The following is a 15,007-nucleotide window of genomic DNA, read 5'->3' as shown; positions in this document are numbered from 1 at the left end:
TATTCATTGCAAGGACTGATGCTGAAGCTGAAACTCCAATACTTTGGTCACCTGATGTGAAGAGCCTACTTCACATTTTCCTACAATGGAAAAGACCCTGATGCTGGGAAAGACTGAAGGCAGGAAAAGAAGGGGATGATAGAGGATGAGATGGTTGGATGGCATCACTGGCTCAATGGACATGAGTTTGAGCAAACTCCAGGAGATAGTGAAGGACAGGGAAGCCTAGCATGCTGCAATTCACGGAGTCAAAAGAGTCAGACACGACTGAGTGACTGAACAACAAATCTAGCATAAGCCCCCACTATATTTTATGTATTATAACATTGACATTTTTTATTTATTTTTTTAATAGCAAAGGTGATTTTTATTTTATTTTTTTAATATAAATTTATTTATTTTAATTGGAGGTTAATTACTTTAAAATATTGTATTTGTTCTGCCATACATCAGCATGAATCCACCACGGGTGTACACGTGTTCCCCATCCTGAACCCCCCTCCCTCCTCCCTCCCCGTATCATCCCTCTGGGTCGTCTCAGTGCACCAGCCCCAAGCATCCAGTATCATGCATTGAACCTGGACTGGCGATTCGTTTCACATATGATGTTATACATGTTTCAATGCCATTCTCCCAAATTATCCCACCCTCACCCTCTCCCACAGAGTCCAAAAGACCGTTCTATACATCTGTGTCTCTTTTGCTGTCTCGCATACAGGGTTGTCGTTACCATCTTTCTAAATTCGATATATATGTGTTAGTATACTGTATTGGTGTTTTTCTTTCTGGCTTACTTCACTCTGTATAATAGGCTCCAGTTTCATCCACCTCATTAGAACTGATTCAAATGTATTCTTTTTAATGGCTGAGTAATACTCCATTATGTATATGTACCACAGCTTTCTTATCCATTCATCTGCTGATGGACATCTAGGTTGCTTCCATGTCCTGGCTATTATAAACAGTGCTGCGATGAACCTTGGGGTACATGTGTCTCTTTCAATTCTGGTTTCCTCGGTGTGTATGCCCAGCAGTGGGATTGCTGGATCATAAGGCAGTTCTATTTCCAGTTTTTTAAGGAATCTCCACGCTATTCTCCATAGTGGCTGTACTAGTTTGCATTCCCACCAACAGTGTAAGAGGGTTCCCTTTTCTCCACACCCTCTCCAGCATTTATTGCTTGTGGACTTTTGGATCGCAGCCATTCTGACTGGCGTGAAATGGTACCTCATTGTGGTTTTGATTTGCATTTCTCTGATAATGAGTGATGTTGAGCATCTTTTCATCTGTTTGTCTTCAAAGATGACATTTTTTTTAAATTCAGGTTTTTTTTACTATAGAATATTCCAAAACTGAGACTTTCCTGATTGTTTTCTCGTTTGGAGATTCAGGTTAAGCATTTGGACAGGAATATTACATGGGTGACATTATAGAGTTTTGACTGCATCATGCAAGGAGCTGCCTATTTTCAGCTTCTGCCACTGTAAACTGTGCTTAGTTTTATTGGTTGGTGAGATGATGTGATATATTGAGACCATGTAAATACCTGGTTTCCCAGCACAGCTTCATTCAGTAATAGTAACATTCACTGATGATCTTTACCTGATCACTTAGTATCTCACTAAATGCAACATTACATTTTTCTGATTCTACTTTTTTTCCTATATTTTAGCTGACAGTCTCCTCGAAAGAAGATCTTACCATTAACACCATTATCCCTTCTGAGCAACACTGTGGACTCGTGTATTCTTTTTTATTCAGTGCGTCATTGTTTATTAACAACATTCTTTTTGATGCTTTTTGGTTCAAGGACACTGAAACTGATTATATAGCAGGAGTCTTTGCTATTAGGAGATACATATGATAGTATTTAGAAATGAAGTGTCATGATATATGCAACTCTCAAATTATTCAAAATATACAAATACACAAATTATAAAAAATATACCAAGAAGATATTTGCTCACAATGAGAGAGCTAATGTACCAAAATATGGATAGATTTTAAGTCTGGATAAAGGTTTGAATTTTTTTAAGTAGAAGAGGGAAAAAAACACAAACAAAATGTTAAAAACTGATCAGTTCTTATACCAAACCTCGGATAGATTCCTTTTTCTCCCATTGCACCCAATTTCAAAAGGAGGGAGGTATTGCTCTCTAGTCCCCATCACCTATTCCTTCACCTTCATTAAATCTATCATTCAATACTGTCTATTTTACTCCATCATATACCCATTTCCTTTTTCCTTTCCCTGAAACCACACTATTTCAGATTCATTACCCAAACCATTATGATGGCCTCCAAATTTATCTTTCTCTCTCCAGTATCTCTTCTCTATCATTTACCATGAAGCTTCCAGGACAAATTCCTTAAGCATAGCTTTGACTAGGTAAATACTGGTTCTTGGTCTGCAGTATAATACCATGCAAATTCCTCAACAGGGCATTCAAAGTCCTCCATATTCCACCAGTTCATCAACCCTGCTACCTTGAACAACCTAAATAATATACTTAGATCTAATCTGACTCCTGTTTGGGCTGAAAAATACATATCCCTTTTTACCTTCTTTGCCATCTACATCTCCATTCGTTGAGAAGGTAGTCATCCTAAAATCTACCACTTCCATGAAATATTCTCCAATTCCCTTAGTGTGGAAATTATTTCCCTTTTGCAGAACTCAGAATACTTACTATACACTTTCCCTACCGCACATACCTCAGAGTGTCTTGAAATAGAGAGAAGCCTCATCACCCCCTTGGGAGCCAGTCAAGATTTTAGCCTTCTTAAAGACAGAAACTTCTATTATCCATTTTCACCTCTCCTAAAAACTAGTACAGTCCTTAGTAGGGCTCAAGAATGTTGATGGATTGATTTTTTAAAACTGCAGGCAAATAATTGTTTCTGAAAACAGTGAATAAAACTTTCTACCATCTCATAGGCTATACACTTACCCTTAAATGGAAAATATTCTAGATAGATACCGATGAACATATGTTGCTGAAACATATCAGTATCACCATCATCAAAAGCAGAGTCTTCCAAAATGAAAGGCAATGTTGGAAAATATTAAAACCATTGAGGCTGACTGCATTTTGTTTGCACCAGATATAGTAAGTTGGAGACACAAATTTGTCTCCAAGAGGTTGCAATATTAAGACCTTTTGACCTGGGAGGAAATATGGTTACTGCAGTTTCCTGAGAAGAGACATGGCATAAGGAAAGCAATGCTGCAGAAAGAATATTGTGGAAAATGAATACAAAACTGACTAAAGAGAAGAAAGCAGAAGTGCAATTAGAGGTATGGCCTGGCAATGCCAGGTGAAGAGGGCCAGGAAGGGAGTTATGACAGCAATAATAAAGACAGAGAGGCACAGATACAAATTTAAAGTATTAATATAGCAAGAGTTGATTTAGGTAAGCTACAGAAAAAAGAAGAAATCAAGAATTTTGTATCATAAACATGTAGGTTCCCAAAGCACCTTGTGTGCATTTCTATTTAACATGTTGGTAGAAAAAAAAAATCTGTTTTCTTTCTCATCCCAGCTCATTTGGAGCCACTTAAGGGCAGAAACCATGTTGCACCCATCTTTGTAACTCCAGTCCCTAGTCCCTAGGGACATGCGTGTGTGTATGCATGCGTGCCAAGTTGCTTTAGCCATGTATGACTCCCTGAGAGAAGCCAAAGAAAAAAAATTCATAGAACTAAACTGATGACAATTTATTACAGGTAAAAGGGAGGACTGAACTTGCATATGAAGTTCAAAGAGTACCCTGCAGTGGTACCTAATACACACATGTGTGAGTTGGACAGTCATCCAGAAGGGAGTAGTAATACTTCTGTTTCAGTAATATGAAATCTAGAGAGACGGTAATGATGAACCTATGTGCAGGGCAGCAGTGGAAAAGTAGACACTGGAGACACAGTGGGGGATGGAGAGAATGGGATGAACGGGGAGAGTAGCGTTGAAAGGTATGTCTTTATTTTTAAAGATGCATGCTGAATTATGTCGGAACAAAATCTCATGATGACAGAAACTTTCTTCATGGTAATTTAGCAGTAAAATGGAGGAAGTAAATATGGCAAACTGTGAACTGTTAAATCTAAGTGATGGCTACATAACTACTCAGCTCTGCTGCTCTACAGGGAACATAGCCATAGACAGTATAAAAGCCAATGAGCATGGTTGTGTCCCAGCTATGGGTGACATCTTTAAAAACAGAGTTCAAACTTATTTTCAAAGTTCCACCTAGCACAATACTGAATATGCAGTCATGCGGTGGATGCTCAATGAGAATTTTTTTTTTTTTTTTTTAAGTTTTGGGACTTCCCTGGTGGTGCCGTGGATGAAGAATCTGCCTGCCAATGAAGGAGACATGGGTTCCATCCCTTGTCTGGGAAGATTCCACATGTTGCAGAGTGACTGAACCCATGTGCCACAATTACCGAAGCCTGCACGCTCTAGAGCCAGGAAGCCCTCGTGCTGCAACTGCTGAAGTCCGCACCTAGAGCCTTTGCTCCACAACAAAAGAAACTAGAGAAAGCAGCAATAAAGACCCAGTAGAACCAAAAAAATTTTTTTATTATTTTAATTAAAAAAAAAGAATTGACAATAGCTATCTCTTCACTACTTTTATGGTAAGATATTTCAGTAGGATCCAGTGTTTTCAGAGTCACATAGGATTCCCCTGCCAATTAATAATCTTTCCATTTAGAGAAAACCACATAAAGATGTGATGATGTTGGACTCTCATTCTAGAACTGACTAGAGAAAAATGAAAAGTCTCCTTGTATCTGACTTAAAGGAAAGGAAGAAGAGTTAGACTGAAGACTATTTTAGTGAATTTAAAAAGTCTTTCTGAAAATAAAAAGCTAAAAATACAATTTGATTATAAAGATGTATCTTTTCCTCAGTGATTAATTGCTCTAATTTTGGTGGTTATTTTCAGTCTTCCTGATTTTTTTCCGTAATCTCCAATCTTCTGAATTCTCCTAAAATCAACTAATGTATTAATGAATCATATTTTGTATTACAAAAAAATCTATCCATCTGGTGCAGGAGTCAGCAAACTTTTTCTGTAAAGAGCCAGAAAAGTAATTATTTTAGGCTTTGCAGGCTACATGGTCTCTGTCATAACTACTCAGCTCTGCTGTTCTAGAGGGAACATAGCCAGACAATACATAAGCCAAAGAAAATGGTTGTGTCCCAATAAAATAACAAGGCAGTGAGCCAGATTTGGCCCATGGCTATAATTTGCCAACACCTACCTATCATTATGTTTAATTTTATTACAAAAATTCTCAACTATACAGAAAACAAATAGAAAACCATAAGCCATCACTTAGATTTAACAGTTCACATTTTGCCATATTCACTTCATCCATTTTATTGCTGAATTACCATGAAAAGGACTTCTGTCATCAGGAGATTTTGTTCCTACATAATTCAGCATGCATCTTTAAAAAGACAGACATACTTTTCAGTGCTAGTCTCCCAACTCATCCCATCCTCTCCTTCTCCAGCTGTGGCCACAATGTCTCCGTTTCCACTGCTGCCCTGCAAATAGGTTCATCAGTCCATCTTTCTAAATTCCATACATATGCATTAATATATGATATTTGTTTTCCTCTTTCTGACTTACTTCACTGTGTATAATAGGTTCTAGGTTCATCCACTTCATTATAACTGAATCTGATATGTTCTTTTTATGACCGAGTAATACTCCACTGTATATAGGTACCACAACTTCTTTATCCATTCATCTGTCGATGGGCATCTAGGCTGCTTCCATGACTGATTCATGTTGACGTATGGCAGAAACCAGCACAATATTGTAAAGCAATTATCCTCCAATTAAAACTAAATAAATTTAATAAAAAATAAAGATACATCAATAAATATGTTCATACATAGAAATAAAATTATACTTAGCTAATTTGTATCAGTTATATAATCAATTGTATAATTTTATATAATTATAAAATATAATCCTAAATATAAATTAATCAATATAACAAATTATTCATATATACATTACCAATAAAATTTATAATTCCTTAACAGCCTATTTAAAAAATTTTCCAAGTATCCCCAAAGTTATTTCTAGAGTTGTTTTGTTCATATCAGGAATCCAATTAAGGATCAGGCATAGCATTTGACTGTTATACACAAAAAGAAAAGTCTCATTTAATCAAATGCTGCTCGATCCCCCAGACTTTTTATTTGACTCATTGAAGAATAGTCTGATTTTAAACAACTTGAGCAAGATCTAGGCTCAATACCTCTCATAGGAACGCTACTGCTACTGCTAAGTCACTTCAGTCGTGTCCGACTCTGTGTGACCCCAGAGACGGCAGCCCACCAGGCTCCCCCGTCCCTGGGATTCTCCAGGCAAGAACACTGGAGTGGGTTGCCATTTCCTTCTCCAATGCATGAAAGTGAAAAGTGAAAGTGAAGTTGCTAAGTCGTGTCCGACTCTTCGCGACCCTGTGGACTGCAGCCAACCAGGCTCCTCCATCCATATAACATAGAGGCAAATACAAAAGATTTTGGTTCTATTATCCTTAACATTTCTCTCAATTTCTTCTCCATTTTTAAGATTTTTAAAAATATCTTTCATCTATTTTTTAAAACAATTTCTAGAGCTTATTAATATAATTTAGATATATATATATATATTGGAGAAGGAAATGGCAACCCACTCCAGTATTCTTGCCTGGAGAATCCCAGGGACAGAGGAGCCTGTTGGGCTGCCGTCTATGGGGTCGCACAGAGTTGGACATGACTGACGCGACTTAGCAGCAGCAGCAGCAGGTATATATATATGACATCAGAGGCTCACATATAACATAAAAACACATTCCAAAGAGTTTTTCTGGAATGTATGTGTCCACCCAGTGGGTGCCATGTAAACGAACGGGGATAGAACAGTTGCTTAAGCAAGGCTTAAGAAATTCTAGATCAGTAGAATCCATCAGCTTCCGTGAAAGATGCTGATTGCTTTGTCTTTCAAGAGGGTACTACGATATCCCAAGCTGTGAAAAAAAATATAGAAATGTAGACATGACATTCTAGGGTGTGCAATGCCTTAGAAAAGAGCAAAATCCCTTCCCCCAAGAATTTTGGTCCTTGTGAGAAAATCTGTCCATTTTACCCAGAAAACACCAGGAAAAGAACAAAACAGAAAAATCACCCCAGATTTCATCAAATTCCCATGAAGGAAGAACTGTTGGGGTGTAAGTAGAAGCGCACATCCTGAACATTGTTCACAGTAGAATCAGGATGTAATGAGACAGGTAGATTAAGCAACCTTGTACAGCACAGTTATGTTTTAGTGGGGTGAGAGTTACAGGTAAGGGGACTGGAAGAAATGTTTAAGGAAACATGACCACAGAAATGAGAGCTGTGTGCTGTTGCCTCTGTTTTAGTTTCTCAGCTCGTTGGCATTAGGAAATATGATCAGCAAGGAGTCAAATATAAAGGACTTGGCAACTGAGATAATAGGAAAAGAATCAAATGTGCTGAATGGAAAAGCAGAAAGCTAGAGTTCCCTCAACTGAGAAAAAGAATAGGGTAGATTTCATTAGAAAGAGCTGAATTGATAAAGAACAGGAATTAGGCTTAGGATAAGATAGAAGATAATAAAAACAATGATGCTCTAACCTCTTTGCACTGGGGCAGTATGGTAACCACTGGCCGTATGTGGTTGGGCTTCTCTGATGGCTCAGTTGTAAAAAATTCACCTTCCAGTATAGGAAACGTGGGTTCGACCCTTGGGTTGGGAAGATCCCTTGGAGAAGGAAATGGCAACCCAATCCAGTATTCTTGCCTGGGAAATCCCATGGACAAAGAAGCCTGGCAGGCTACAGGCCATGGGGTCGTAAAAGAGTCGGACATAACATAGCGACTAAACAAGAAAAATGGCCTCGTGCAGTTATTTAAATTTAAAGTAAAAGTTTTAGTTTCTGAGTTCTGTTTCAATTGCTCAATAGCCACATATGGTTAGTGGCTAGCATAATGGATCCACAGATCCACAATCGATTCAAGTATTCTCCCAGATAGAGAACATTTCCACATTTCAGGAACTTGTCTACTGAACAACACTGCTTTAAGGACATTAAGATGAGTAGAGAAAAAAAGGTAGAGAAGGAGATGAAGGAGGAGGAATGGTGATTCATAACCTCCCTTCTCCATTTGTTACCTAATGTCACTCGTTCTCATGTGATAATTAAGACAGCCATTGCTCTGCAATATCCAGGTTCTCCCACACCTCCTCTCCAGAAGGCTCCTGGAGACACTGCTGCCTTACAGATGCTCCACTTGGTTCGGATTGTGGAGCAAGTCATTGAGTTAGGGGTGGAGCCAGGGTTGGGTGTGGGGAAGAGTCATTCCATGGATGAAGAGGACCAGTGTACATCTTAGCACCATGCCCAGAATTCAAGGTGGAAAGAACATTCGCTTGCCACTGGGAGGCTTGTAAATGTAGATCCTTCCATCTCCCATGCCCAGTGAGTCTTCAGCCATTTGTGGTCAGACTTTCCTACTACTAATACATTGCTCAGACTAAGTCATGGGTCGATACTTACATTCTATCCTACTTGACTAATGAGAAAGTTGATCCAATTATTCACATCAACCAATTCCTATCATAAGTATTCTTATTCACTTTTTTTAAACCATTTATGCAAGTAAATATAGGCAGCCCATCTCCTCCTTCTACGCTCCATGAGGAAGAGCATGACATTTCCAAACCATTGAGGGAGTAACATTTTTAGCCACACACCTATAGTGAAATGACAGCATTCTGGAGAACCTCTGACCCTTAGAGATACCTTTCCTTTCTGGGACAATTTTTAACATCCTTTTGACCATAATCAACATCTTACCAGATAGATCTCTTGTTCCAGACTGCTATTTCTAGCTCCACAGACTTCCTGCCACTCACAATATTTATACTAGACATTGCCAGGTGAAGAGGAGATTACCCTTAGAACACTTCCAAAGGCTTTCCTGCAACAGTCACTGTTTTCACAGACTTCAGGGCTACATTCAGTCTTCTATTTGCATGTGTGGGCAGCTTTTTCTCCAGTGTATTCCCTGTGCTCTAATTGGCTCACTATACAGATTCTTGGCTCTGTGCTTGGGAATCGTCACTGACTTTTAACCCACCTCACCTGAAGAACAGCTTTCTGTGTTTCTATTAGTATTTCAGGCTCTGATCTTCACTTTTTAAATTATCACTGAGATTTTAATTGGTGGTTTTGATTGTTTACGTTTAATCTGCCCTAGTGATATTTTACATTTTATTTTACTCCATTTGAAAAGGACAGAACCTTAAAAAGAGAGAAATAATTGGGGAAAGAAGATATTCATTTAGAGAGACAATAGAGACGTCCCTGGACTTTGGCTGGTCACTTAAAGGGAACTGTGATTTACCCAAGGGACCTTAAAATTGTAAGTAAAATCGTTAAGTATGTACGTTTTGTTTGTTTGAACGAATGCTTAAATAAAAAAATCCTCACTCCTAACATTAGCAGAGTTTCTGTCTCTTAAAAATAGTTCAGAAAATGACTGTTTCCTAACATCCACTGAAATGGAAAGTTTATAATGTTCTACTGTGACCTGAAGGTCTGGCAATGAACGTGGGTCACAGAATCCTCTTTGAATAGTATAAACATTCAGACTCCACTTCCCTTTTCAATATGGGAAGAAGCTGAACAACCTGTAAATAGAGCCTAGGGTGAAAAACCCCTATCCGTTGTACAGCTCTTCACACTTCTGATCATTCTAAATGCCTGCCACTGGAAACCTTCAGTAAAGGGGTGAATCTTCCATGTCCCACAGAGAGCTGCCTTTCAGCTGGAAGAGGGTGTGTCCCTAAGTTTTTACCTGCGAGCAATGATGATCCTGTTAAGCATTTCAGGGAGACCAGCCCAAGTTTTTAGGGTGGGGATCTAGACAGGTTATACGTACCTTCAGTCCTGCTCCCAGAGAAGGCAGAAACACCTCAAAGCCTGCATGTAAGAACATCTACTGAGAAATTATTTTTAAGCAGACATCAGCTGAGTGGGGGGAAGAGAAAGAACAGAGAAGAAAAAACAAAACTCCCTCGATCTTGGATGTAAGAGAACCCAGCAGCGATGAACTGGCCCTTCTTCAGAGCAGCTGTGGTGCTGTTCATTTTCCTGGTAAGTGAATCCTGTTAAAAAGTTTCCATCATCGTTCTCATGGTAAACAAGGGAGAACTTTTAGGAAAATGTTATTTTGTGTTATTTCTAACCTAAACCCATTAAAAGTTTATGCTAATGATAAGGTGATTTTTATGGACTAGATTTTTAAATAGTGTTTCTCTCCTTAATTGAAGACTGCAAGATCATATTAGTGCATCAGTGTCAACTCACCATATCACATCTCTGACATCGAAGTCATTGCCAAGTCATGCCGGGGAAATACTGAACTTGGGAAAGTCAGATCACTACTTAATAGCCTTCTGTTGTTCAAATTCTCTTTTGCAGCTGGGCTTTGAAAACTAATCTCACAGGTGTATCTTGGTTTTTAATCTAGACATTTTCCCATACTTTTGGTATCTTTGCTGGTAGATTCACTATAGTTTTTAAAATGTAAAAATAAGATCCATATAAATTAAAATCATAGCTGTTTGTAACTGGCTTCACCACCCAGTCTCATCAGTTCTGTATGTGGTTGGGGGTTCATATCACTAATATCAGACGTCCCACACTTCTAAACTGTAATTTTATTTAAAACATTTATTTAATTTCAAAAAGAATGCCAGTATGGGAGATTTATAAATGACATAGTAGGTGAAGGAATGGCTATAATTAAGGAATAAGTATAATTATTATGATAATGGTTCTTACTACTGGAAAGTCAGTAATGACCATGAGACAAAAGTTGTATGTTTGATGATCAGAGAAACTATAACAAAATACTTTATTATTGCAACCCTACACTTTTTTAGTCTTCTCTCTTTAGAGACGACTTCTAAGTGCAGCACTAGTGAGTTGTATCAACTTCTCTTGTGTTGAAAATTGAAAATTGTAGTCTCTCTCACAATAATGTTAATCTAATACAAAGAGGCAAATGCCAGGTAAATCGTGTCTTCCAATTTGGCAGGATGTAGTGCTGTGGTGAATATGTGTCTCTACTTGCTTCATTTTTGAACTGGATTTTTGGGTGTCTATAGTAACAAGTGAGATCTTTGATTCAACATATGCTGGTTAACTTGAATTCACTTTATTAATTGAGAGGCCATAACCAGTGGATTTATTAATAAATGAGCATCAGTAAGTGGTCGCTATATAGTTCCAAACTGCCCTTCAAACATTAGCCTTATTCCAGGGACTTGATACTGAGAATTTCATAATTTGCGACATGGCAGGGATTAATGAGTACCACACAGTATGTCATTTGAACATAGGAGTGTTTGTTAATTATGAAATAAGAAAATACTTTTGTTTTTAATTTCATATAAATTTGATCTAATTCAGGTCCATTATCGTGTCAGCTGATTAAAGTTTATTCAGATGCTTATGTATTTTCATTGAATCTATAAGATGCCTTTTTAAATTTTAATGATTATTTCTAATTAATTACATCCTATAAAGTTCCTTTAAGTAGCCATTTGTATCTCGTCATTCTTCAGTACAGCATATCATTTTATCAAAACCATATATTTTCATGTAACTTTCTCTCTTTGTAGAGAGATTTCTGGGCCTTTGTCCTTTATTTTCTGAGTCTGGATTGTTTTTGCCTGTTTGCATGTGAATCATTTGTTTGTTTTTTTGCCATATTTTACTTTGGAATCAATCATAAGTTTCTCATACACATTAGGAAATTATTTCTTAAAGAACTTATTTTATAAAGAATTGAAATCTTTCATTTAAAATATCATAACTTTTTTTAAAAATTTCACTTTCTAAGGTTTAGAAAAATCACGTTATTTCTACTACTGATTTTACCAGATGATCTGGATAAATATCCTTTGGAGTTATCCAATCTATTTTTGCTTTAAAATACTGTTTCTGAATGTGAACCATCACTATAGCAAACTTTTCTGCTACACTTATTCTGAATGTTTGATTTTGCCAATTAAAAAAAAAGAAAAAATCTATATAAAGTCTTTATATTCTCTGCTCAAAACTGGTAAGTGAAAATCTACATTAAGGAGCATATTTGGGCAATTTTGAAAACTTTTAAGACATTTAAACTGATAACTATCTTTAATGCAAAGCCACTGAGAGCTAGGCAACCATGTATTACAAGTATGCTGTGTAATCTGCTCAATGTTCCTTTAAGTTTCAAGACTTTGTTCAAATTAGAGGGTTAGATCAGGGAGAATAAAGCAGAAGAAACTTCTTATGGAGGCCAAGCTTGCCACAGGACTATTCAATTATTTAGGCAAGATGCCTGAACAGACACTAGCTTACAGCTGTTATAACATTGCAGGCCAAAGAAATGTTATTAATGCTACATTTATTTTTCTTTCTTTCTTTCTTTTTGTTTCCATGAGATTGGTGTGAATATGGGTGGTTAGCAGGGGCCTTGGGGTGGTTAGAATGAGTTCTACACCAGAAAACAAAGTTAACTTTGTATCAAATATAAGAAATCTTTGTGAGTGGCTGTAACTGTGGTATAAGGGATGGCATGGTGACTGTGAAAAAGCAAAGTAGAACCAATAGAATTTTATAGTTCAATTGATTTCTAAAACTAGCTTTGCAACTTCACCAGGTCCAATCAATCAACTCAAATCAATACAGATATCAAGGCATCTTTTTCTATAAAAGTCAACTTCTGCAGCATACACTCAAAGAACAAATAAACTCATCTTTACTACCAAGAATGATTGATTTCTTCAGTTGATCATACCAGCCTCACTTCTCCTCTTTCCATGGTTAATACCTCCCTCAAAAAAAAACTGCTTCTGACCACCAGATAAACTAATTCCACAGTTTGAACTTAGCTGAAATTATTAAGTATATAAGCAGGTTTTATCTGGAGTATTTCTCAAGCCCAGGGCTAAAATATACGGACTATAGTATATACTTTATTACATAGTTCATCAACTTATGTGAACCAGAATCTTGAATTTCCATAATTGTGTTTATTGATGCCTAAAGCAAGAGAAGAACTAACGAACTAGTACAGACACCACAGAAGAGAAGCAAAGGGAGGGTTCTATGCTTTCTTGTGCTCATATTACAGTGATACATATTACAGATATCAGAATTTCAGTAAAATATTTTCTAGAAGACGGAAGCGGCATTTCTGTTCACCTGTTAATTCAAATGTATAAATTGTATTTAAGCAAAATCATAATGCTCTTAAAAGCTTTGGAATTTCACAGCAGGTTTAAGATCGGCCTGTTCTTTCACTCTTATGAAAATAAAGAGTACAAAGCTGTCATCATTTAATTGGTTTGAGTTGCTACAGAATAAAATCATTTACTGTGTCTGATTAAGGCTATAGAAAAACTTAAAGAACTAGGAAATGCTAACTGGATAAATCTGATGACTTGGCTGCTAAAGGACAAAATTCACCTACTTAACAAGGCTTATGAATCTAGAAAAATAACACTGTCTATATTCCCAGAGCACTTTATTTCTGATAACTTTTCAGCTACACATTCTTCAAGAACATTGTTGTTGGCTACCTCCATGTCCTAACAGGCGCTGGCCTGACACTTGAAGAAAGAAGCACACTCGGTAGACTTACTGTGCTCCCCACAGTGAGGGAGCACCCTTCCAGAGCACTGGGTCATGTCACTCTTGCTGGCTCTGCCTGGCATGCAATGTCCTCTAATGGACTTAGGCAAGTCAAAGTGGTTTAAATGCCACTGGTTGCTGATCTCAGTTGGTCTACAAGCACAGAGCACAGCCTTGGCTAATAAACAACCACAGCTTCACAAATCAAGGGCCTGCTGCTCATGAAACTACCTGGCTGTAAGTTATTCGAGGGCAGGTTCTGTGTCTAAGTCACTTCTGTATCCTTCATAGTGCCTTGCACCGGTGTGAGATTGCTCAGTAGACATCTAATTCACAAAGAAGCGGTAAATAGGGAATACAAGAGGTAAATAGGGAGTTTGGGGGTGGTTTCTATTTTCTCCTCCCCCCACCCGCACACACACACTCCAAATAATCATGAGGGTATTACACATGAAAACAGCCACGATGAATTTTCCTGTTACTTTCATGATGCAGTATACATGTACATTTTATCTAAGGCTTGTCATAATATTTTTAGGGCTTAAATCCTTCAAAAGACTTAATAATAAAGCCCTGGTTTCAAACATCTGTTATATATTTGTCAAAGAAATAAATAAACCAATCAACAAATAAGAAGAATGACCTACCAACATGCTGTCAACTCCAGCTATGGTCCAAGTAATACAAAGGAAAGACAAAACAGGAGGTTTTTTTTAAAGAATCAATCTATCATATTTTGGCTTTATCTCAGGTTCATTCTTATGATATACATAACAGACACAAAATGTAATGCTTTAAAAACTGTCATGTGACTGTTGAAGATTAACACAATTATTAAATACAAGAAGTTGTCCTTACTACTTATTACTTTCAAGACCATTTTTACTATATGTAAAGAAATGTAAACTTCAATATCAAAAGAAAAAAATGAGCTTAATTAGAATCATTGATATTAGCATGAAATTTTGTGTCTTGTGGCTTTAAAAAATATATATATATGGATTGGTTCCTAAAATAGAGATGCAGGGAAGGTTCACTGAGGATGTGCTTTAAGTGAATTATTCACTGCTTTCTTAGAATATTTTAATTGGAAAGGGCTTTAGTCTCATATACAGAGGAGGAAACTGAGGCGCTGAATGGCTAAGTGACTCACTCCAACACCCATATCCAGTGGACAAAAGAGCTGAGATGTACTCAGCCTGACCAGTCTTCATACCTAAGTGCATCTCCATCATGGTCTCCACAGAACACATCCCCAACACATCTCATAATCCAAACTAGTCCCCT

At 37.3% G+C, this 15,007-nt stretch overlaps 2 protein-coding genes across 4 annotated transcripts in view; one reads left to right on the top strand and one right to left on the bottom strand.

The window, feature by feature from the left end:
- The window catches only part of LOC147345978 (uncharacterized), a 302,780-nt gene that overhangs the window by 120,065 nt on the left and 167,708 nt on the right, over positions 1–15,007 (bottom strand). The window lies entirely within an intron of this gene.
- Positions 9,936–15,007, top strand: part of DSG1 (desmoglein 1) — a 44,106-nt gene continuing 39,034 nt past the window's right edge. Inside the window, exon 1 of the mRNA XM_086372884.1 lies at positions 9,936–10,186. Coding sequence (XP_086229010.1) covers positions 10,139–10,186 — 48 coding nt within the window. The 5' untranslated portion in view covers positions 9,936–10,138. The remainder of the gene's footprint in view (positions 10,187–15,007) is intronic.

The sequence above is a fragment of the Bos grunniens genome, chromosome 24 (assembly GCF_055505025.1).
Source record: "Bos grunniens cultivar Pamir isolate PY7600 chromosome 24, Bosgru_T2T1.0, whole genome shotgun sequence".
Classification (NCBI taxonomy): Eukaryota; Metazoa; Chordata; class Mammalia; order Artiodactyla; family Bovidae; genus Bos; species Bos grunniens.
This window is presented reverse-complemented; position numbering and strand designations above follow the sequence as displayed.